Source organism: Bradysia coprophila (genome assembly GCF_014529535.1).
Source record: "Bradysia coprophila strain Holo2 chromosome IV unlocalized genomic scaffold, BU_Bcop_v1 contig_84, whole genome shotgun sequence".
Lineage (NCBI taxonomy): Eukaryota > Metazoa > Arthropoda > Insecta > Diptera > Sciaridae > Bradysia > Bradysia coprophila.
Genome location: NW_023503376.1, coordinates 5,714,041 through 5,738,221, shown reverse-complemented (window position 1 = coordinate 5,738,221; position 24,181 = coordinate 5,714,041). Strand labels below are relative to the sequence as shown.

Genomic DNA, 24,181 nt, shown 5'->3' with positions numbered 1-24,181 from the left:
ATTAACACTAATTTGTTCAACATTGTCTTGCAGAGACTATGGTATATAATACATGCATTGCGACTGGTTTCATTCGGATCTCCAAACTCAACTATGTTATACAAATAATTGATTTTTCGATGGCATATAATGTTGGGGACGCCAAAAGGCTTCTGGTAAGTTAAATCAATACATTGCTTACCGATCAAATCAGATGCTTTTGAATAGAAACAACTCAGTTTGTTGACAATTCTGGACTAAAATAACAGAAGGGAGTCTGAAAGTCAAAATCCTATACCAAAAAAAACCCTCAGATAAATACCGCAGATGATTGAGGAACACGATATAGAAAAATGGGGCCATTCACAGGCCCGGACTGGCCATACTGGGCGTTCGGGCGATTCCCGAAGGGCCTTTTGCCTTAGTCGAGCGAAGTCCCGACGAGGCCTTTTTTGAATTTCAGCCATTTATTGTTCAAACAAATGAAGTCCATTTTAGCGAACATAGACAAAATCTTTAATTTCCTATCGAAATTTTTTTACTGAGGCCTTTCCGTTAATTCTTTCTTCGATTTCCAATCAAAATTTTCCTACTGAGGCATTTCCATCAATTTTTTCTTCGATTTCCTACTGAGGCCTTTCTTTCAATTTTTTCTATGTTTCCCAATCGAAATTTTTCCACTGAGGCCTTTCTGTTTGTTTTCCAGAAATGCCTCAGTAAGAAAATTTCGATTGTAAATCGAAGAAAAAATTAACAGAAAGGCCTCAGTAGGAAATCGAAGAAAAATTGAGAGAAAGGCCTCAGTAGGAAAATTTTGTTTGGAAATCGAAGAAAAATTAACAGAAAGGCCTCAGTAGGAAATCTAAGAAAAAATTAACAGAAAGGCCTCAGTAGGAAATCGAAGAAAAAATTGAGAGAAAGGCCTCAGTAGGAAAATTTTGGTTGGAAATCGAAGAAAAATTAACAGAAAGGCCTCAGTAGGAAATCTAAGAAAAAATTGAGAGAAAGGCCTCAGTAGGAAAATTTTGTTTGGAAATCGAAGAAAAATTAACAGAAAGGCCTCAGTAGGAAATCTAAGAAAAAATTGAGAGAAATGCCTCAGTAGGAAATCGAAGAAAAAATTGAGAGAAAGGCCTCAGTAGGAAAATTTTGTTTGGAATTCGAAGAAAAGTCAACAGAAAGGCTTCAGTAGAAAAATGTCGATTGGAAATCGAAGAAAAAATTGAGAGAAAGGTCTCAGTAGGAAAATTTCGATTGGAATTCAAAGAAAAATAACACAAAGCGAAATTTGGTAAATAAATTTGTCGTTGGTTGTACATTTTTAAATTGCAGCCTTTTTTTCGCTTTTAAAAATAAAAAAAACTTTTTAAATTCCCCTCGAAAATGTTTCTTTGAGCTATTTCCACAATCTTTTTTTTTCTTTTAAAATTTTGCACCGCCAAATCGCTGCGCCCTAGGCAAATGTCCCAATTGTTCGTGTGATGTGGCGGAACTGTGTGATTCACTTACACTGTGGAAATTACACAAAATTTTCAATCATAAGAATCGAGGGCCTAATTGGAAAAAGTCGCCCGAATGGAAGGGCCTTTTGACTTTTTCCCCGAAGGGCTTTTTTGAGCCAGTCCGGGCCTGGCCATTCATGCAGTGTAAGGTGGAAATCTTTGTATGGCTTTATCATCGAAAGAATAAAAATTGACGGAGACTTTCTCAATAAAAATCTTTTGAAGTCACACAGTTTCTTTTGATGTCGCATCGAACGGAAAAAAGGATGGTTAGCATAATGGAGATGCTTAAATAATTCAAATTGTAAAGAAAAGGTCATGAGTTGCACTTGAAATGTGGGTACGGAGAGACCCGTGTACACAAAAGAAGTATCCATTCTTCTCGAACAAACATTCAAGAAATAAATTCAAGTCTCTGTCGGATCTGATACGTATGCACACAATCCAAACATGTTACGAAAACGATAGAAGTGTCGAAAACATGCAAATTTTTCTATTAGAAAAAAGAAGTGAAAAAGAAGCTGTGCAGACCACTTCAAGCATGTTTTTCTTTGTTAAATGTTTTTTTTTTTTGCCCATTGGACAATCTTGACAATCTTTGATGGTTTTTAGGCGAACCCGAACCGAAAAGTTGAGAATTTAGGTTTTCTAAAATAATAGACGACACACTTCAGACATATTGCCAGAGAGTTTTCCATTGTGTATGAACGAGCGATTGGCTTTTACAACATACACACGGTCCTCTTTCTCTGGGACAACAAAATAAAAGTTTCATTTAAAAATTCAAGTTTATATTAAACAAACCCTCAATTTGCCTCTGCCTCTATCCCTTATTGTCAATCATCAGAATTTGCTGAAAATTGAAGAGTGAAAGTACGAACATAAAACTCTAAATAAAATTAAAGCCAAACTACGCCTGTACGGTGATTTATGGTATACTCTTCTTGGATACGTATTAACAGCGTACATTGTGTTCATCCATAGCACCCCATTATTTTAGGTGTGAGTGTGTGTGCTTATAAAGGGATGTTTTATTTATGCTTTTATGTTTTTCATTTTAGCAGAACAACAAACAGCCACCTGACGATAATATGGAAACGAGCACAACTGTAACGCTATATAATCCACTTCATTCATAAAAACCGGATATATCATCAAACTTTATGATCTTCATCTCATCATTGACACGACGAAAATTGTGATAGAAAATAACACAGCGAAATTCATGTTTAGTTTACTGACGTAATTTAAAATGATTGAGAGAAGAAACAAAACCAAAACCAAAAAAAAGAAAAGAATCTCAAAATTCTAAACAAAAAACAATTTTTCAATTTTAAATCAAAAACTTATCAAACCAGCGATCTTGGATATGGTGTAATAAATATCACCTTTTGAATAAACAAAAATTTGCCATTGTCAAGTCAACTAACATCACTATAATATAAAGTTATGGCGCAATAAAGTCACCTTTGGAACAATAAAATTGGCTCTTTTTTCTCAACGAAATTTTTTTGTTTGATGCCAGTCATTAATTAAGACTAATTGCCATCGACGAGTGGATAAACAAGTGTGACACGGAGGGACATACGATAAGAAATCGCTGTGTGAAAACATTTACCTTTTTTTTAAGAAATTTGTTAATTTGTCTATGATACATTTCCATTTTTAGACGTAAAGTTTTCGACGAAAATATTGATGAGCTAAGAATAGAATTACAAAATTTAAAGGTTTTTTCTTTGGTTAAAATCTTTTTGTTCAAATTTTTTGTTGTTGCTATAGGTATGGTCGTCATTAAGGCCTGCAAAAATCGACTGGATTTTCGAATTAAAATCTTGGTAACCTTTCGGAAACGGCAGGCCTATCACAATATATAATAACACGGCATCTATTACTTCGTTTGATTAAAATAAAGTGTCGTGTATAATAGAAAATCTTTTACTCTTTACTTTTACACAACACCGTTTGCAAAAAGTGAACCACCATCAGCTGTACCATTTTAGCCTAAAAAATGGGGAAACTGACAATATCGCCGAAGGTTTTCAATTGGAGCTAACAATGTTAGCGACCTTTTGCCAATTTATTAAATTCAACAAATTCGGTTACTTAGAACACTTAACCTGTCACATACGGCTATTCATGTGTTATCGATAACGACGACAAAAACAATGACACGCTCTGGGTAATACGAACCTTTATATAGTAAAATGCATGTTAAAAAAATGAAGTACAAGATTTGAAATCAACCTGATCAATAATACTGATCATATGCTTGACGTCTGTAACAGTTTAAATCTGGTACTTCAAGGCATATATTATGAGGATAATTCCGTGAATTTGTGGGTAAACAAACTGAAAGGAATATCTAATCAGATGTTTCTAAGGATTTAACAGACTTAGATGTAAGGAGGATTTCAAAAATTAACGCAACGGTTGGGCTAAGCCAAAGCAAAAGTAGAGTCATCAATAGATTAAGGGGTTGGAGATTTTAATAATACCGTTAGTAATCATAGAGTTAAGTACTACTTTCGACGCACTCAGCATGTAAAATCCATATTACACAACTCGGGTTAAAAAGATGAAAAGTTTGGCTACGCCTCGGATCAACAAAATTCACACGAAAACTCTACTTTTCACCTTTTTATACCTAGTCATGAAAAATATAACTAAAATCGAGGTTTTCATAAATACGTGTTTATTAATCGAAGATTCAGACTTACAATTTATAAAAATCACAAAACAGATATCACAAGACGATTGAATCGCCACGCTTAAAATTAATTTAGAAAAATTTCACTCTTAAAAATGACTAGGTCAAAACGGGAGAAAGGAAGAATTGGAATGGGAATCACAAATAATAAATCTCCTCTAAATTAGTGTCCGCTGGGATTGTGCCCAAGACGGCCGCAGCATTCCCTCTCTGTATGGCGACACTAATCCGTTGCATAAGGAAACTCGTGGAACGTTTTTCCCCCGTAATGTTTTGTAGCAACTCACCGATACGCCGAATCAGTTTTAATCCGGCTTCACCGACCGTGCCCAATGTCTCGATGCATACTGGAACGACATGGAAGTTCTGCACCAAATTACGATACAACCATAGCTTGTGCGCCTCACGTTTCCGGGCGGCGTGACCTGCTTTTCTCGAATTGCCACTGACGTACGACCGGGCAAGAGTGTCTGCACAAGTGAAGTCCCACACCAGTGGTTTTCCGTTGTGCCAAGGCACTAGTGTGAGCCCGTCCGGTTTTTTGTCATCAGACCGATTACATCCAGTCGGTTCGAGCATTGCTGGCACTTTGCTGGTGACTAGAGCTCGTTTAAGTAAATCGTTGACAATTGCGTGTCTTGCGTATCGACCGGCACTGTATTTGCAACTCAATCCGTGGAGGCCCAACTCATCCACTTGAACACCGCAAACGCAAGTATGTGGTACGCACAGTGGAAGTCCCAAACGTAGTGATACGGCGATTCTAAACGATTGGTCGTCCAGCAAGGTGCCGAGCGATGAAAACGGAAATGCGTTGAGCCATGCGCCCGCTTCGCTGCCGATGTTTGCTAATAGACGTGCCTTTGATGTGACGGACGAACATTTCTCCGATAAGTCGTGCTGTTGTCTTGAACACAATGCTAAGTCCCATTTATGTTGGAATTTTCGGTCAGATTCGGGTGGAAAGTCCGACTGAGATATTGACGCCCATGCGCCCAATGCTTCGACTGCTGGGATGTCCGACGATAATGAAAACGACGGAACGATGCTGCCTACCAAGTCCGTGACTGAATGAACTGATCCCAAAAAACTAGAGTAGCATAGGTTAGTGGCGTTTCTCAGGCCCAGTCCGCCCAATTTGACTGGCAAAGTTGCTTCGTCCCATGAGTTACCGGCAAAACGGCAATTCACTATTCTTTCCATTGCTGCTTTCAGTGTTCGGTCGTATTCCTCTAGTTCGGTTAGAGCGTTCCAACACGGCGTCGTTCGGAGCAGATAGTTGAGCTGTGGGATGGACAGCGAACTACGGAGCAAGCAGTACGAGTGGTGCGAATTCAATTTTTCCATACGACCGACCATTGTTCTAAGTTTGTTCAGCTTTCGCTGAATTGCCGATCGAATTCCTGAAATTGTCAGTGGGGAGCCCAACAATTCGATGTCGTCCGGACGCTCGACGATTCCTGGTGCAATTTGGTTGAGAGTTTGCAGGATGTGGGCGCGCTCAGCCAAGTCAGTGACTCCCAAAATCTTGACCTCACATTTTGCAAAGTTTAGCTGAAGACCGACTTCGGCCGACTTCGTTATGACTGTTTGTAGGTCTTTAATTACCACTTCCGGGGTGCCGCCGATCGTGCCGTCATCCATATACCAAATGTTGAATTCGGCTTCTAGGCTTTCGATCATGTCTTGAATTCCGAGGCAAAACACCGCTGGGCCGCACGGGTCACCCTGTTGACAGCCCCTTTGAGATAACATTGTGAAATCGCCAAACGACAGCCATGTGGGTTGCTCGTAGCACTGTCTCATGAATGGGAATATTTCGGGACATTTATCCTTGACTGATTGTAGCATGGGATGCCTCTCCATTTCGTTATACGCGTTCTTGAAGTCCAGTTTGACTAGCACTTTGGTCGATGAATGTCGGAAATTCACATAATGTTATTTTTTGCACTTGACATAAGTCTGCACCTACCGTATTTGTAGAAAATTTATGTTAAAATCACCGAAACCCGTCACAGACAGTAAGAATATCAGCAGTACAGCAGGATTTATATCGGGTCTATTACTTCTTTTGATTTAACACATTTTAAGAAGTCGACGTCAAATCTACTACTTCACTTCATCTAACATGCATTTTTTCCTTATTTTAATATATAAAATCGTACTAGCCATTACCCGTCGTTTATTTTTGTCGTCATCGTCGATAACAAGTGAACATCCGTCTGTAATTTTGTTTATTTTATTTTTTGCTTCGGGTTTTTAACATAGAAAACATAAAAAGTAAAAACCACTTCAGAGTATTGAACAATTATCACGAGCTCGGCCCGAGCCTCGGGATGACCATGAAGCTAATTTAAAAAAAAAATGAAACGCCACACCCTATTATATTCTCAGTGCCGGACTGGTCCTATGGGCGTTGGGGCGATTCCCGAAGGGCCTTTTGATTTTTGTATGGATAAATGACAACGAAAGGCCTTTTGAAAAATTTCTTCATATAACGTCCGAAAGGCTTTTTTGAGCCAGTCCGGCACTGTATACTCTGCATGATAGTCGAATTAATTAAAATGTTGTTCCAAGAATTATTATGAAAACTTTACATTAACAATTTACATCGTGAGTAGTGTACTTTTCAACTTTACATTGTTCAACCCTTCAGATCAGGTAGAAAATGCAAACATTTAATTAACCCACACAGTTTTGTTTTTCATTGATTTTCTTTTCAGTTTTTTTTTTTAGCTCTGCAAACGTAAAGAGCTAATAACATTACCTGCGCTTAAAAATATTTTTTCCCCGTAACGTACTGTTCAAACTATTTGTGCCATCATATATAAAAACTAATTCTTCCAATTATAAAGAGCGCAAATCACACATCTCTTATTGTTCTACGGCAATTTTAAAATGAACCAAGTCGTTTCACTATTGAAAGTATATCAGTTTTCACCTCTGCAACATTGTTGAGCTTGAAGACAGGCTGACTCAGCGTCTATTTTACGAGAATTTCCCGAATTTTTCCGTAACGTTTTTACGTGTTCTTATGGTGTTTTCAGTTGTTCTTGAGCTAAATTAATTTCGTTCGGATGGTATTTAAGAGAAATCAGAATTCAAAAACTTTAGGGAAATTTAAGGATTTTTTTTGTAATTTTAGGGAATAATAGCGCGTGAGTTATATTTTTTGGAAAATGATTTCAAAGATAGTAACAAAACGAAGAGGCGGCGATGGAATTTACAAATTTCATTACAGGGGTCTCCAGTCAAATTTAGGCATGTTTTGTTTCAGCTGTTTATCAGCTAGTCCACTCAAACAAACAAAACTGCTTATGCGTGCTTATACGGTTTTATTAATACCACACGCGTGCTAGTCACTATATCACCTGTATAAGTGACCCAGCAGGAAAACAGCTGCAGAAAATTTATGTCTAAATTACACTGACATCCACTGTCATTGTCACGAATTTCCTCTTTTTTTGATGAAGTATTTTAAACCAGACTTAGCGTTGTACTTTGAATACAAGGAAATTTTCTTTTAGCCAACAAAATTCACTGTACTGCAACTAGAGTCGTCTCGCCCAATGACCGTTTATTTTCTGATAAATGTTTAATGAAAACCGTGCTAAGTTTACACAACTTTATCAAACATGATCTGTGTCTAAATTATCATTTCTTAATTGAAAAATTCCGTACAAAACATCGATGACCTCTCCACGATCTCCCATATCTTCTATCACTCTTCACTAAACTCACGGAATACTCCCTGTGCATACGGTGGTTGACTATTTGCGTCAAGGAAATAACTACCTCGTGCACTGAAAATTTATCGATGACAAAATGATGAATGCAGATCAGTTACTGAACTTACTCTTTTGAAGCATGTGCTCCCATAAGCGCTAGCTCCGTTGAACTTTTTGGCGTACAGAAGCCAAATGCCCATTGCATCCAATCTTTACATTTATAGGCCCAAAAGCCTGTCTTCGAACTAATGGATTCCGCGTAGTATGCTGGTGCTCTGTCATGATTGCAGCCTCCTGGCGCTTAAGATATTTTTATGCAAAACATTTTTTCACAGTGTCCTCTTGCCAACCGAAAAGGTAGAACTTACATTTTTCTTTTTCGCATCCGTGCTGCGCGATACCGCCGTTTACATAAAAGTCTGCGTGTCCACAGGGTGCTAGAACGCCTCTTTGCAGAACATCCGTATGAATAACGTCAACAAATTCAGCGTCATCTTGTCCCAGTTTGCGATTGTTGTTGGCAAATATGAATAGTGGTTTCGCTGGATCCAAACCGGTTATCCTCTTCAATTTGCCAGATTTGATGAAACCTGCGACCATGCCCGCAGTCTGTGCCCCGAGACTAAATCTAAAAATGTGAATCCGTCGTTTTACCTCCTCGTTGGAAATTTACTTGTTACATGTCTGCTAACCCTATCACATGAATGTCGTCCAACTTGAAGAATTTCTCTTGAATTAAGTAGTCGATTAATTGAGCAGTACAATTTCCCACAGTTGGTAAATTTTGAACAGCCTGAACGTAACATGGTTCTGGTGCAAGCGGATGATAATCAACAGATATTATGTTATAGTCAGCATGCTTAAAGTACGCTTTTGTGGAAATGAAAGAAAATCAATTTCAAAGCTTCCCGGAAAAGGATCCGAATTTTACCAGGCCGAATCTCTGGATTGGGCGAAAAGTCTTTATGGCCCGTAAAACCATGGATTATAACAATCAATGGTCTGTCCTTTACAAAGACTGCTTGCTTAACTGTTTCGGGACGTCCAACATCGAGTTGGTGTGGCTCCGTTTCTGTTGATCTGCCGACCAATAACAATTAATTTCTGTTTTGAGATTTTGGTTCAAGCTTTACCGAGTGTACAAGAAAAACGTTACGTTCTTGTTAGGACATTCTTTTGCTGTGACGTAGCATTTTCCAAAACCTGCAAACGGGAATGTTCGACTGGTAGGTGACTCATCTGATGCAGCAATTTTGGCTGTAACGACATGTTAAATGGTCGAAAAAGGCATTAGTGTAAATCATCAAACGATTTACATCTGTGACCGTGGTCACTTGAAGAATCTATTTGGTTCTTAAATTTTCAAGTTAGCTCTGCATACTGTTAAATAAAGAGCCCATCAGAGCCAAGCAAGATGCAAAAGTACAATAGAGGTAAGTAAACTTTTCATTGCATTCCAACCTGACTATAAATGCACATAATGTCGCACACAATGTTCAGTACGGCATACGGCATTCACGAGAAGAGCATTGGATAGATAACAAGAAATGCATGCAACTCTACACGTTGTAACAGATCACTGAAATCACGAAACATAATTCACTTGAATTTGAAAAGAAGAATTCAAATTCTGTTGTTCACTTGAACATACAGAAGGTAATGGATTTTCATTCATCAAACAGTGTACCAGTGTAGGTAAGTCGTGCTGTTTTCTTTTGATTATTTTTATAAATTGATAAGGTAACAGATTTTGAGGTTGGTTTCAGATGAAATAGTTGAGATGGTTTGATTTTAGCGAACGGCCAAGTTCTTGTAAAAATAAATATTCTCAGGCTTCATTATTAAATTTATTCTTTCAATTCAAAGTCTGATGGCATCGTGAAAAAAAAAACATCCGATTCTTAGGGATCGAGTGAAGGAACAGCGAAAATGTGATGGTTTTGTTAGGGCATAGGAAAAACGTAGACATAGAGATTAGATTAGATTAAGTGGGTGGAGATAATGGGAGACCCAAAATTTCCTGCACCTTGGCCGCCAATGGGCCCGTTGTGCGTGCCCACAGCATGTTAAATTCTATTCACTTGGTTCATATAGTTAAGTATACACTTAGGGTGGAATAGCTTTATATGATCATAGCTCAGAGCCAAGACATTTGGCTCTGGCGATAATATATGCGGAACATTTGCACAGGAAGTGTTCAGCCGTCTCGATGTCGCCGCATTGGTTGCAGGATGCACTATCTGTAAGACCCGTAGTAAACAGATGGCTGTTAAGGCTACAATGCCCTGAAAGGACGTCAGTAAGGCGTTTTAGATCCTTTCTGGATAATGAGAGAAAGACTCTTGAGCGAGCCTCGCTTATCTCTAAACAAGCTTTGGCTTGTCTGGCAAAGTTAATGCTTTTCCAATGCTTTGAAAAAGTGCTGGCTTTCCAGCACTTAACAACGCTTTGTAACACGGAAGGAGACACACCAATAGCCGGTTCAGGACCGGATAGAGGCGTATCAGAAGCTTCCCTGGCCATGTTGATCTGCCAGTTCATTTCCGGGATGCCCGCTGTGGCCCGGTATCCAAGTAAGTATGACTTGACATTGTCTAGCTAATAGTTCTAAGACGTCCCTGCACTGAAGGGCTAGGAAAGAAGAGTACTTATAGCTATCAAGAGCTTTAAGAGCCGATTGGCTGTCAGTACAGATCAGAATGGTGCTTCCACGAATATTTTTATCTAATATCTCTGTGCAGCAACTCAAAATGCCCGTTAGTTCAGTTTGGAAAACTGTAATCCAGCGACCTAATGGTACCGATTTCACCCAATCAAATTGGGGACAACAATAACCAGATCCTGATCCGTCACCTTTACGCGAGCCATCTGTATACCATTCAATCACTGAACCCGATGAGTTAACAGTACCTGGGGTCCAGTCACTTCTAGCTGGAAAATTAATCTTGTAAGATTTTTCGAATCTGAACGCAGGAGGGATTAGGTCACAAGGCATTTCTAGTTCAGGTGATTCTTCTAGCATGATTTTCCAGATCCTTGCGTGACCGAAAGAGACGTAGACATAAGAGATATGGACTCTGGAAAATCACATTAAAAGGCGGACTCCTTTTATGAACGACGACGCCTATTTGCCTCGGCGATTTAACGGTGCGCAACTATTTGTGACCGGTTTTCAATTATGTAGAGTAGGAATACTCCCCTTCGGGACGGAAATAAAAATTTGGACACAAGAACGTAATGTACTATTACAAATGATAAGTAATATGACCGTAGTGTCTAACATGACCTCTTTTACTAATTTTGCTCTAATGATAGGCAAGAGTGTTCGATATGAAATCTACTACTTCATCAGATTAGTAGCAGAACATTAACCAGAACATTCTTTTGAGATGAACACAAATCGCGACCTATTCTAAATTTCTAGACATTTTTGAAATTCTAGAATCGAATTGAATTTTGATGTGCACGGGTGAGGCATGAACCCACACCCTTCACCTCGCCCCGCTGATGATCTAACCAGAATTAGCCAGCACTCATTGCTTTTTTCGTCATTGTTGATGACATATGAACAGTGCTGTCTAAATCTATTTCAAGCCCAAAAAAGGCCAGCAATTGACTTGGCAATATTGTTCCGAAGCCTTAAGTATAACTTTAGTTATCTTAACTAACATTTGAAGTATCATTGTCCTGTTTTTCTCGTATAATTGCCACTCACAACATTCTAATTGAAATATTTTAGAAGATTCACTGTTGATGGCATTGTCGGAATTCTCCAATTCACTCGTGTAACCAGTACATTTTCAATCTCAAATGTTCTACAAACAAAACGCATGGGTCATCCACCCACACAGAAACCTGAATTCTTTCCACAATATTCCTCAATATCTAGATCATGCTTCGCAAATCGTTTCCTACTTTGTAAAAGTTATTTTTGAATTATTAGCATTTCAATTAAATAAGTGAAATGCTTTTTAATTAGCCACATTAATGGCATTATAACGAACTCAATTAAGATAAAAATGCAAATTACCCAACGCAAAAACTATTGTAAGTAAAAGTTTTTGCATTATCAGTACGTGAACGAAAACACTGAATTGAACTCTGAATTGTTTTCACCAATTTATTTGAAAGAAATTCTTAATAAAACGCACAATGTCCGTGTGCACTTTCTTCGACTAAGTGTAACGGCTTTTTAAAAAAATTCCTCAACATACTGCAGTATAAATACACGCGGGAATTATTATTTTATCGGAAAGAATGCCCGCTTTTATCTGCATTCGCTGAAAAACATAAACTTTACCAACTCGAGACATACCTTTGTAAATTGTTAGTGAATAAAACCACGGCAATGGACGATTACCGCCTCGCTCGACCACTTTTCAAACTGTTGTTTTCATTCCAATAAACTTGTCATGTGCTTGGCATTTCTTTACTAGTTTTGAGTACTTACAGTAAAGAGCTATCAAATGTCAGCTTAGCTTCAGCTGGTTTACTCATACAAATGAAACTGGCTGTGAGTGTTTAATACTACACACATGGGTTTTGTAGTTGGTAGTTGTAGTGGTTGTTTGTATGAGTGAATCAGCTGATTTTTAAACTTTTCTGCAGTAATAGGCCATCTTCAAGATACGGTACTTTCAGACAAAACCTCACTTAAGTTTCGTTAAATGTTTCGTTAAATGTTTCGTTAAATGTTTCGTTAAATGTTTCGTTAAATGTTTCGTTAAATGTTTCGTTAAATGTTTCGTTAAATGTTTCGTTAAATGTTTCGTTAACGTTAAATGTTTCGTTAAATGTTTCGTTAAATGTTTCGTTAAATGTTTCGTTAAATGTTTCGTTAAATGTTTCGTTAAATGTTTCGTTAAATGTTTCGTTAAATGTTTCGTTAAATGTTTCGTTAAATGTTTCGTTCAATGTTTCGTTAAATGTTTCGTTCAATCATTCAGGAGAATTTTTTTTAGCCTGAATTTCTTCGGTCGAAGGGTTGTTCGGTCTTCGGTGATACTCTTAATTCTAATGATAAGGTCAGAAATAAAAAAAATCGACGGTCGAGTGCGTTCGATAGTAATTGGGTTGTGGTTGATACTCTACTTTTTGAAAATTTAGAAACTTCCCTACCCTCACCCACTCGTAAACGAAATTAAAAAAAAAAAATTTTTTGTCGCAACAAACGTAATCAAACCAATTCAATGTACGACACTTGATTATGATCACTGCTAAACGCAATCACATACCAACGTGAATACAACGCTCTCTAAATTTTTCGCCAGTACAATTAACTTGAAGTTATTTTTAAATTACAGAACGGAAAATTGCATGTAGCGCACATTTTAAAAACTTTAAATTACTCTTTAGAATGTAGTCACATCTCGAATTAAATTGGTCGAACACTTTAGCTTTTAGCTGGTGTGTGCGTTTGCGATACGATAATTAACTTATTTCCGTTTTCAATTCCATTCAATCCAACTACAACTTTTCAAACGTTAGACTTATATGGCTGATTAAAAAAAAAATGTTTCTACTAGACGAAAAGACGACATACATATAATAAACGTACGTATGGTTTCTGTGAACATCACATGTATAAACACCGCAAACGTTGAGTCGTAATAATTAACATAAATTATTTATTGTATGGTACGTTACTGGCCGATACTAATTCATTAAATAAGCAGAATAAAAAGCAAGAAAATATTCAAGAGAAATAAATAAAATGATGGTGATAAGTCAACGAGAAAGACGTTATAGCAGCCGATCTGCAAATTGTGTGTTATTGCAATTTGAAATGCCGAACAGTCTAGCAATTCTGAAGTCGACACGACAATGATTATGTCATTTTTCAATTAATTTTCTTTGTTTTAAAGTTCAGAAGTTATAGAGCATTTAACCTATCACATACGTCTATTCATCTGTTATCGATAACGACGACAAAAATAATGACAAGTTCTGTGTAACATGGTCCTTAATACAGTAAAATGCATGTTAAAAAAATGAAGTACAAGATTTGAAATCAACCGATTAAAAAATACTTTGATCGATGGGAGTATAGACCCGATAATAATACTGGTCATGTGCTTGCCGTCTGTAACAGGTGAATAACACATTCACACTGACTCAGGGCCTACTTTTTGGAAACTAATTTCTTGAATTTCTTGAAATTTCTCGAATTTTCTCGAATTTCTTAAAATTTCTCGAATTCGAGAAATTCGAGAAACTTCAAGAAACTAGAGAAATTAGTTTCTTGAAATTTCTTGAATTTCTCGAAGTTTCCCGAATTTCTTGAATTTTCTGGAATTTCTTGAATATTTCTTGAATTTCTCAAAGTTTCTAGAATTTCTCGATTTTCTCTAAAAGTTTCTAAAAAGTATGCCCTGCTGACTTTTTGCTTCACAGATACCAATTATTAGATCTGTGTAAAAGACGAATCGGGTTCATCTCTTTACACAATTCTTTCTTCAAAATATTACGTTTCCAAACTAAACAGAGTGTTTGACGCATCTGACCTGAAATTCGGCCGAAAATTAAAAATTAAAAGTGTCAAACCTGAATTAAACGCAGCGTCGTATTATCACAGTGCGTTGAAATTTATTTTGTGCACCGGACAACTGAAATACGACATATTTTGCCATGATTTTTTGTTATGAAATGTCATTTCTTTACGATTTATCGTGTGAGAACGGTTTTGAATGAATTTTTCCGTCGCCGTATATGAACGATGTATCAACACATCGTATCGTAGACAAGGATGTAACTGAAAACATTATGAGATTCTTGTACTTCGTACGGTCTTAAATTTAATTTCGCTCAAATTCTAACAAACCCGTGAACTAGATGGAGTTAATAGTTATTTTATCTGTCTAGAACGATAATCTCGAGCTTATCCCTCTAGGGAGTTTTTGTTTATCTCGACATATCTGTTCTCGACAGATAAAATATGATATGCACCTATTGCCAGACTGTTACTTTGACGTGTAGGCATTATGGCCCACGCCTTCGGCTAGGGCAATAATGTCCTACACGTCAAAATACCAATCTTGGCAACAGGTGCATAATATATATTAACGCTTGCTAAAGGGCTTTTTTATAACAAATGAGAGGTTTCCAGCCCGAGTCGGAAATGACATAAATTTGCTAAAAAATTAGCGATCAACACTAGTTAGTAAGAATTGAATTATCGCCCTAACGATGCCTTTTAGTGATGTAATGACAGAGAGTTAAAAAGATGTCACGCAAGAACCAATAACTATGTGAAAGTCAGCTTCAACTCGGATTTAAAACTTTAGGCAATCGTCCATCTTAGTCATTTGTACTGTAATGTGTAGTGGATATGTAATCGCCAAGACTTAATAAGAATTACAATGTGGAGCGCAGCGAGTGAAACGTTTTGAGAAGTCCTTTTATTGGCATCAGTATTCAATCAACAAATTACTTGGCTTGGAAATAAATCGAAAAGAAACAGAAAATTAAGTTAAACAGAGACCGAACATGTGCCATAGCAGTTGGACCATTTACACATTTCCTTAGTTCTCACAAATACTGTATACCAGTACCGCGAAGGTAATAAATTTTCAATTCTTATTTCTTCACCGATCGAACTACTCTCAATAAGAGCTTTGTTTAAAGAACATAACTGACAACGTTTACGTCTTAAAATGTATAAATGGATAAGTAAATACATCTGTAATAAATGCGATCTTGTGTTCAATATTTTCATCATTTCCCATCCAAAGTGCAGACATGCCGTTAAGATATTGAAATATTTGTGTTTATAAATTGATTGAATATTTCATATGTGAACCGTTCAACGAGCAATTCGTGTGTATACACACAAAATCATTTTTAACTCATATTTAAGTGTACGAGTAATGTTTCATCTTTCGTTTTATTGGAAATTTGCATTTCAGTCTCGTTCGCATTCGTTGAATGCAAACACATTGATCTGGTTAATAAGATCATTAACCGATGCAGTTAATAGAAGGGTCAAACCTTGCCAGCAGGATATAACAAGTTTGGAAATTCGAAAAGTATAGAACAGACCAAAATTTTGTGCAGACTTATCAGGTCAGGCTTCACGCAGGCTGAAGTCTTCGTACAAATTTATTAAAAAGTTTTGTAAGGTTTGAGTTTGAGAATATAGTTAAATTCAAATTTCAGGTCAATTTAGGTCAGGTCATAATTAAACATAGAAATTTAAGGTCAGAACATGTTCAGGTATTTTCAGTTCAGGTTCAGGTAATGCTTGTCCACCAATTTTATCAAGACACACTATTGATCGATTTTTTCGTTGGATTCCGTTGGATGCTGCGAAAGTAATTCATTACGTGAAGTAACAGTTTTATGGTTTTAAGCTTTCTGACAAGTATAGAGTACAACTACACCTGTCGAAAAACATTACCAAAGCAAGGTGCACACACTTGTGAGTTTGCGGCGAGTATCACAAAGTTGTTGCCGAATTACGTAGCAGCATGAACCGGAAATATTCTTCATGCAATGGTTCATTTTCACAAGAGGAAAACTTCTATGTAATGGTTAGATTTTGCATGGGACAGACAATAAAACCGCTTATATTGAAAGAAGTACCCGAGCCATGCTTCAATCTGCTGCTTAAGTTGGAAATTTGCTGCTGCTTCAGGCGAATTTAAGATATTAGAGAAAGAGATTGAAGTGATAATAGCTTCGCGTTCTTACTGTAATTTTATCTGCGCTTTCTGTATCAAATCAAAGGCTGGACGTAGATGTACAATGATGTCAAAAGTCGCCGAACACGAAAACAACTGACAATAGAACCGACAATAGAACTGACAATAGAACTGACAATATAACTGACAATAGAACTGACAATAGAACTGACAATAGAACTGACAATAGGACTGACAATAGAACTGACAATAGAACTGACAATAGAACTGACAATAGAACTGACAATAGAACTGACAATAGAACTGACAATAGAACTGACAATAGAACTGACAATAGAACTGACAATAGAAATGACAATAGAACTGACAATAGAACTGACAATGGAACTGACAATAGAACTGACAATAGAACTGACAATAGAACTGACAATCGCCGAACACGAAAACAACTGACAATAGAACTGACAATAGAACTGACAATAGAACTGACAATAGAACTGACAATATAACTGACAATTGGACTGACAATAGAACTGACAATAGAACTGACAATAGAACTGACAATAGAACTTACATTAGAACAATAGTGTGTTTCCATTGTTTGCTATTCTATTGTTCTATTGTTCGCATGAGCGTTTACTTCTGATTGCATTGAAGTTCCAGGGATTTAATAGAAATTAATCGAAACGTCGAAAATAAGAAGCTTTAATAATATTATCACATCGTAAGGGTCAGGCTCGTAATAGTACCTCTAGGATTACACGATATCCGATGCGGCTCTATAATTTGTATGGAGCTGCCCGGAAAAATATCAATATTGGTGCAGGTGCCCGTTAAAGTTGATAGCTCTCTGCACTTGCATTGCATCGATTCAATAGGGCTAAGCCATTATGATTCGTAAAGTTCGTAAGTATAGGACTTTCGTGAACTTTTGACATTTCTCATGTATTTTATGTCAAAAGTCTACGAAATAGCAATATCGACGAACTTCAGGAACCACAATGGTTTACCCCCAACGTTTAATATAAAATTTAAGAAAAAAAAAAGTTCCGATGGAACACCAACACACCATCTGAAAGAAAATTCTATGAGAGTGAAAACTAAGAAAATATTTCGTTGGATTCAGCTGAGTGTGATTTTAGTTTCTCTATCACCCATACGCCCAACTCACATCAATATAATATTCATCGTACTCACATCATTAAAACATTATATTTAAAATATATTCAGCACGAGCAGAGAGTCGATTAAAAAAAGACCAACATCACATCTCGAAATTTCATATTATAAACAATAAAAATTTTCAAATAAAACTTCGAAAGTGTTGCTAATGAAAATGATTTGGTTTTCGAGGAGTGAAATATATTTAAAAAAATAATAAAATCGTCATGTTCAAGAAATAATAGTCTCCATAAAAAAAAATTTCTTAAAAATATTTCATCAATTGACAAAACGAGTTTTCGGAATGAGTTTGTAATAATCTGCGTTCCAACATGGAAGGTTTTTAATATTTATTTATATATATACAAAAACAGTGACTCTTATTAACGGTTGTTAATATACATTTTTCAATAAAGTTATATCTGTCTGTTCCATGTGTATAAAATGGTAAAATATAGTCAAAATTGAAATCGAATGAAATAAGGAAGTAGGAAGATTTTTAATTATATTATATTGGTTTCACACGTTATGAACACATTAATAGTCTATCCCATGGACATACAATCCATAATAATTATCAAAAAAAAAATTATTTTAAAATTTTCTGTCGAGATTTTTCGTATTCGAAAAGCTGAAATGGAGAGTGCCCCGATGAACAACAACAACAACAACAACAAAACATTCAACTGATCAAACAACTAATTATTTAATTCATTTCATTACAATCACTTGAATGCATTTTATTTACAATATGCCAACCGCATACCGTATATACATCTATATATGAGATGTTGTGTGTAGCACATTTTCGACTTCTTTTTTTTTCCTTCATTCTCTTCTCTTAATCCCCAGCAATTATAAATTTTTCTTTGTTGAAACTCAACAAGACCCGACTTGTCTATCGTATTCATCTTGAAATTAATAATAAGAAAAAGAAATAAACAACAAACATGCATCAGAAAAGAAGAGATAAATGTAAAAATGTTGTGTATAGAGTATGTAGAAATGTAAATGTGTATAAGCTAAGTGTTGTATATTTGTATGGATGTATATATACAGATATAAATGAATTTTTTTTTTGCTTCCAAGAAACCAGTTAATTACAATATCCAACTCAACCAATAATCAGCTATAGCGCAAATTATAAATTTTATAAACATCAATTTATTTACGACAGTGTAATATACTGGAGCCGTGATGGAGTCAGTTCCAATGAGGTAGCTTCAACGTTGAAATAATCGGATAGATCCAGTAGAGTGTTGATCGTAGACTTAACAGCATACACACGTTTCTCTCGATTAAAATTTATTTTTTTCCATAAAAAAGAATTTAAAAAAAAAATTTCTTTACAAAAAATTTGTCTGATTTAATTAAGTAATTGGTGGGTTATTAGCATAAATCGTTCTCTTTGTCTCTCACATGTGTTAAAGTGTGTTAAATGTGAATTGTTTCCATATGTATATTGTTGTCAATGGAATTGGTTATTGAAGTGGAAACCATTGACTTTTGGTCCACGTAACTAGAATTAAAAAGTTTGAAAAGAAGAGAAATAAAAAAAAAATTATTTTCAAAAGAAGTGAAGAAAAAAGATCAAAAATAATAAATGAATTCGTTCACCATAATAGATATGAGATGTTGAAGTTGATATGGTTGTAATTAATAGTTGTTATATTTATAGCGAGAGGATTATTATCTAAAAGTGATTTTTCTTGTTGATATTAAAGTTATTGTGATGTGGTTTCGGTTTTAAAGAGAGAAAAATATTTAATTTTTATTTTTTCATTTTCAGTTGCGTATTATGTTTTCAAGGACTTGTGCTAATTAACAAAATAAAAAAAAAATGAAATTATAGAAATGATACAAATAAACAACAAAACATTTGTCAGAGACGAAACGAATGCGTTGGTTTTATCGTCAGTGTCGAAAATATTGTTTCAAAATAGAAAACCCAGTGCCGAATGAACTACTCTTATATCGATTAACCGCAGAAAATGTAGTGAATAAAATTTAATATCGAAAAATTCAACAGATAAATAAATTCTACCAACCAACAACAACAACAACAACAAAACAAAATTGGTGTTGAAAGAGTCGCAACTTTAGTTGAATTGGAAAAGTAAATGTGTGTTATGAATTAATAGCATAAAATCTCAATATTATTTTTGTATGCGCAAAAAGGTTTTAAGCGAGATACGGTGTGTGGATCACTTTGCAAATGAAATAAAAGTAAAAAGTTTTGTTGTTTTTCTTAAAAAACCAAATTATTTTTTTTTCGTCTCTCTGTTAAACATCTCGATTGAACATCACATTAAAATATATCGAAAGTTGTAATGACATGGTACGGGCCATTGCGGATTTTGTGTGTGTGTTGTGTCTGTATATGTGTCATTATTGTTCCATTCTAAAATTGGCTTTGTTCATCTAAGGATTTAAAGAGAACATACATTCATATACACCTTGGTACTGGGCCGATCGCCAATCACAAATGAATACTTTGCCGTCGCAATAAAAACATATTGTAAGTACACAACAACAACAAAATGCAAATTCCTTAAAACCACTTTAAATGTGATGACTGCGAGAGCAAACATTGGGACACGTGAATTGATTGGGTCAATAACAAATTTTAATTAAGAAAATTGACGATGTTCAATGTCTTGTCGGTTCAAAATATTTTTTTTTTCTGTTTTTTTGTTTTCGTTAATTTATCATCTACACCGTCGTTTGGTCTGTTGTTATCGCTGTGGATTCGTTTAGCGCGTTTTATTCGGTTTCGATTTCAATAGCTAATCCATCACTAAAATGGCCTGTGTCAACTTTTAAAAACTTTCTTTACGTGGGATGTGTGTAAGGCATTGTATATGTTAACAAGAAATTACATTTAACTCGAAAACAGATTTTGCTGCCGATAAGTATTCCTGACGATTAACCTTTCACAGCCGGCAAACATGTTGTAAAGATCTAAGTATTTTTGACGGAAAGACTTCATTTGTTTAGTCACGCAATTTATTATAGAACGACGTTGTCTCGAACTCATTGTTTATTGTCGACACACTGTCATCTGTTAAAAAGTATGGTGAGGTAGTTATACAGCGGGATCGAATATATTACGTCCGAGACGTATTTCGCTTTGACAGAGATCTAAAAATATGAATTTTATTGAATTCACCAACGACTACACCATATTAGCTTAAGAGTGATATCGCCAAAACTTGAACCAATTTGAAAACAATGGTTCGGCGATCCAGGCAAGCTATAGCTCGTTTGAATCGTCTTTCAATTCTAAGAAATAGGGATCTTTTAGTTTTTCTGTTAGTTTCCCATTTTCGGAGTGAACACGTGAAAAGTCATAACATGTCAAGGGGTGGTGAAAACAGTTTTTCGGTGATAGCTCGAGATAGAAATCTTTCTAAAATGTGAAATGTTGTAGGAATATAGGCCTCTAGCAGACCTTCAAAACGAGTATAATCATCGGTATGGGCCGCCACCCGTTCTAGACTTATGACTCAAAATATGGTCAATGTTTGGTCAGTGCTACTGGCTTGCAACAGAATTTATCCGCGGAACTGACTATAGGGTGTTGTAGCTGGACTTACCCTCTTTCATTCCACGTATAAAAAACCCCAGATAAATTCTGTTGCAAGCCATAAAGTTAGTTGAAGTAAAATGTCGCTCCAGGAGACCCATATTTTTCAGTGTTTTCAACTTGTTTTTGATCTTCAAACAGGCTGGAGCGATGGGAATGAAACTAAATCAAAATTACATGTTCAGCTCGAAATTGTCCTGAACCGCGCGATCATTTGTCTTGAAAATGTTGCTTTCCTCCTTCTTCGTAGTAGGTGGAAAACCTCATTTCTTTTACTTCACAAAATTAACAGAAACTCAATTGCTTGCTACGAATATAGGTTTATTGTAAAGCAGAGATGCGCAGCGTTCGTTTACAGACAATAAATGGTCACTCAAGATGTAATTTGTGCTTCACAAGAGGTCACACAATATGGAAATGTGTGTAAAACAACGTTTTTTATATGTAAACGAACGCTGCGCATCTCTGCTTTACAATAAACCTATATTCGTAGCAAGCAATTGAGTTCCTGATATTTTTATGAAGTCAAATAAATGATGTTTTCCACCTACTACGAAGTAGGAGGAAAGCAACATTTTCAAGGACAATGATCGCACGGTTCAGGACAATTTCGAGCTGAACATGTAATTTTGATTTAGTTTATTTCATTCCCATCGCTCCAGCCTGTTTGAAGACCAAAAACAAGTTGAAAACACTGAAAAATATGGGTCTCCTGGAGCGACATTTTACTTCAACTAACTTTATGGCTTGCAACAGAATTTATCTGGGGTTTTTTATACGTGGAATGAAAGAGGGTAAGTCCAGCTACAACACCCTATAGTCAGTTCCGCGGATAAATTCTGTTGCAAGCCAGTAGGACTGTCCAAACATTCACCATATTTTGAGTCATAGGTCTAGAACGGGTGGCGGCCCATACCGATGATTATACTCTTTATGTAGGTCTGCCCAAGGCCTATATTCCTACAAATTTTCAACTTTTAGAAACAAGTCTATCTTGAGCTATCACAAAAAAACTGTTTTCACCACCCCTTGACATGCTATGACTTTTCAAGAGTTCACTCCGAAAATGGGAAACTAACAGAAAAACCAAAAGATCCCTATTTCTTAGAATTGAAAGACGATTCTAACGAGCTGTAGCTTGCCTGGATCGCCGAACCATTGTATTTATTTTCACCAAAATTGGTTCAAGTTTTGGCGATATCACTCTTAATCGTAAGGACATTTGTATAAGGATTCATTTCAATTGAATTGAATTGAAATTGAATTGAATTGAATATTAACAAGTTTATAGTAGTTATTATACATTTTAGCAGTTATTGGTGACAAATACTTCAAATTAAAAACTGACTTCTTCGGGAATTGAACCGGGGACCTCTGGATCATGAGCCAGCCATCTTTCTAATGTTGCAATATAGTAGTGTTGGTTGACATTTCTTATTGTTGAAACGTACTTTGAATTGAAAGCCATTAGCGTGTGTGGCGTATAAGTTACATAATTAATAATAAACATAATTGAATTTAAATTCATAAAGCACGAGGAAGTAGCTACGACTTGCCGGCAAGAGAGGCATGCACTTGAATTATCAAAATACTGATTTTCAACTATAGAAAATTTCAACTTAAACAACTTTCTGATATGATTATGAAGTGCAACCTCTTCATTAAAAATGAAAATATTTTAACGAGAATTTTTCCAATTACTAAAATAATTTGTTTAGAAATATAAATATGATCCAAATTCAATGTTTCAGAACAACATCCACTACATACGTTTAACATACGTGATGTTCGTTTAACTTCCGTCCCACTCGTAAATTATTCACATTCCACGTACATCAACACAAAACGCAACTCATGAATATTCAAATCTGACAATCGAAATACGTAACTACGGTTTCAACGTGTCCCACGTATAGAAAACATTGTACATGTACCATGTACGCCAACGATGTATATCATACCGTTCCGATGAATTTTACACATACCCGGAGTATTTTCTGAGTTTTCTTTTTCTGGGTGTATATAAGACCTCTTTAGTCTGAGCTTGACGTTTATTAGTACTGTCGTTGTCGATAACAGATGACAGCCGTCTGTAACAGGTTAATAAGCCGTGTACGTTAGGGAATGTAACCGGGAAATTAAAAACCGGGAAAAACCGGTTAACCGGTTTACCATTTCCCGGGAATTTTTTTTTTCATTTACCGGTTAACCGACCTTAAAAATTGAATGATTTTACATTTTTCCTTTGCAATAATACCTTGAATTGAATTATTCTTCTAGTTGCATTACAGCATTACATCTGATTTGAACTCGTTGTGAACATTTTCATCACATTTTCATCGTAAATTGCACCTCAAGATCAGCCCTAGACTGAGAAAAAAGGATCAGTTTATTTTGCGTTGCTGAGCTGGACAATCATGCTGTAATTTCTACTGTAATTGAATTTTCACCACAGTCCAAACAAAAGAAAATGCAGCATAATTGTTGATGTGAGCAACGCAAAATGTGTCATTTGTACTTAGCCTTAAGTTTGCAACTCTGAAATTGATGTTCTTTAGAAAGTCTACAGAATTCGAAGTTTAGAAGATCGTGTTACTACATCTTTAAGAAACCAATTGAAGCAACGTCCGTCAAAAATTCATGGAAACAGTTCAATAAGGAGCTTACCTTTCATTTATTTCCTTTCTCAGCATCTCTAATGCGTCTGTTACCAAAATGCAAGTCAACTGAAAGTGTTCATTTTTAAAATTGCGCATAGCGCAATTACGAAAGCCCGTACGAAGTACCTCTCAAATAAAACCAACAATTTACGACATTATTTTAGAAACCCAAAATTTTTTGCCAACTTTCCATTGGGTATTCAATTACCTCTCAAATGA

General features: G+C 35.9%; 4 protein-coding genes across 9 annotated transcripts in view; 2 read left to right on the top strand and 2 right to left on the bottom strand.

Annotated features, from left to right (window-relative positions):
* Positions 1-2,771, top strand: part of LOC119072548 (prolactin-releasing peptide receptor-like) — a 29,630-nt gene extending 26,859 nt beyond the window's left edge. For 2 of the 4 annotated variants that reach the window (XM_037177783.1, XM_037177782.1), the window contains exons 3-4: positions 32-155; positions 2,543-2,771. The gene's annotated coding sequence lies outside the window, so the exon portion shown is untranslated. The remainder of the gene's footprint in view (positions 1-31; positions 156-2,542) is intronic. The other 2 variants (XM_037177785.1, XM_037177784.1) reach the window with 2 other exon arrangements.
* A 248-nt stretch (positions 2,772-3,019) lies between these two features.
* On the bottom strand, positions 3,020-6,054 carry LOC119073006. Its single transcript, XM_037178331.1, has 2 exons — positions 4,476-6,054; positions 3,020-3,081 (listed from the first exon to the last, which is right to left on the bottom strand). The coding sequence occupies exons 1-2, from the start codon at positions 6,052-6,054 to the stop codon at positions 3,020-3,022; spliced, it is 1,641 nt and encodes a 546-aa protein (XP_037034226.1).
* A 1,690-nt stretch (positions 6,055-7,744) lies between these two features.
* On the bottom strand, positions 7,745-10,439 carry LOC119073005 (pancreatic triacylglycerol lipase-like). Its single transcript, XM_037178330.1, has 7 exons — positions 10,388-10,439; positions 9,050-9,173; positions 8,848-8,996; positions 8,609-8,786; positions 8,285-8,544; positions 8,045-8,216; positions 7,745-7,991 (listed from the first exon to the last, which is right to left on the bottom strand). Exons 1-7 carry the CDS (start codon positions 10,437-10,439, stop codon positions 7,910-7,912), a joined length of 1,017 nt encoding a protein of 338 aa, XP_037034225.1. The 3' UTR covers positions 7,745-7,909.
* An 8,415-nt stretch (positions 10,440-18,854) lies between these two features.
* Positions 18,855-24,181, top strand: part of LOC119072877 (protein decapentaplegic) — a 44,782-nt gene continuing 39,455 nt past the window's right edge. The window contains exons 1-2 of one of the 3 annotated variants that reach the window (XM_037178187.1): positions 18,858-19,365; positions 19,506-20,234. The gene's annotated coding sequence lies outside the window, so the exon portion shown is untranslated. Of the gene's footprint in view, positions 20,235-24,181 lie in introns of all 3 variants that reach the window. The other 2 variants (XM_037178186.1, XM_037178185.1) reach the window with 2 other exon arrangements.

What these genes read in the sequence shown, in the direction of transcription:
- LOC119073006 (XM_037178331.1), bottom strand. Translation starts at nt 6,054, where the DNA reads ATGGAGAGGCATCCCATGCTACAATCAGTCAAGGATAAATGTCCCGAA. An exon ending in AAAACTGATTCGGCGTATCG is followed by an intron (nt 3,082 to 4,475) that starts GTGAGTTGCTAC and finishes GTTTTCACACAG; the next exon opens with CGATTTCTTATCGTATGTCC.
- LOC119073005 (XM_037178330.1), bottom strand. Translation starts at nt 10,439, where the DNA reads ATGGCCAGGGAAGCTTCTGATACGCCTCTATCCGGTCCTGAACCGGCT. An exon ending in CAATCCAGAGATTCGGCCTG is followed by an intron (nt 8,787 to 8,847) that starts GTAAAATTCGGA and finishes TTTCCACAAAAG; the next exon opens with CGTACTTTAAGCATGCTGAC. An exon ending in GGAGCACATGCTTCAAAAGA is followed by an intron (nt 7,992 to 8,044) that starts GTAAGTTCAGTA and finishes ATAAATTTTCAG; the next exon opens with TGCACGAGGTAGTTATTTCC.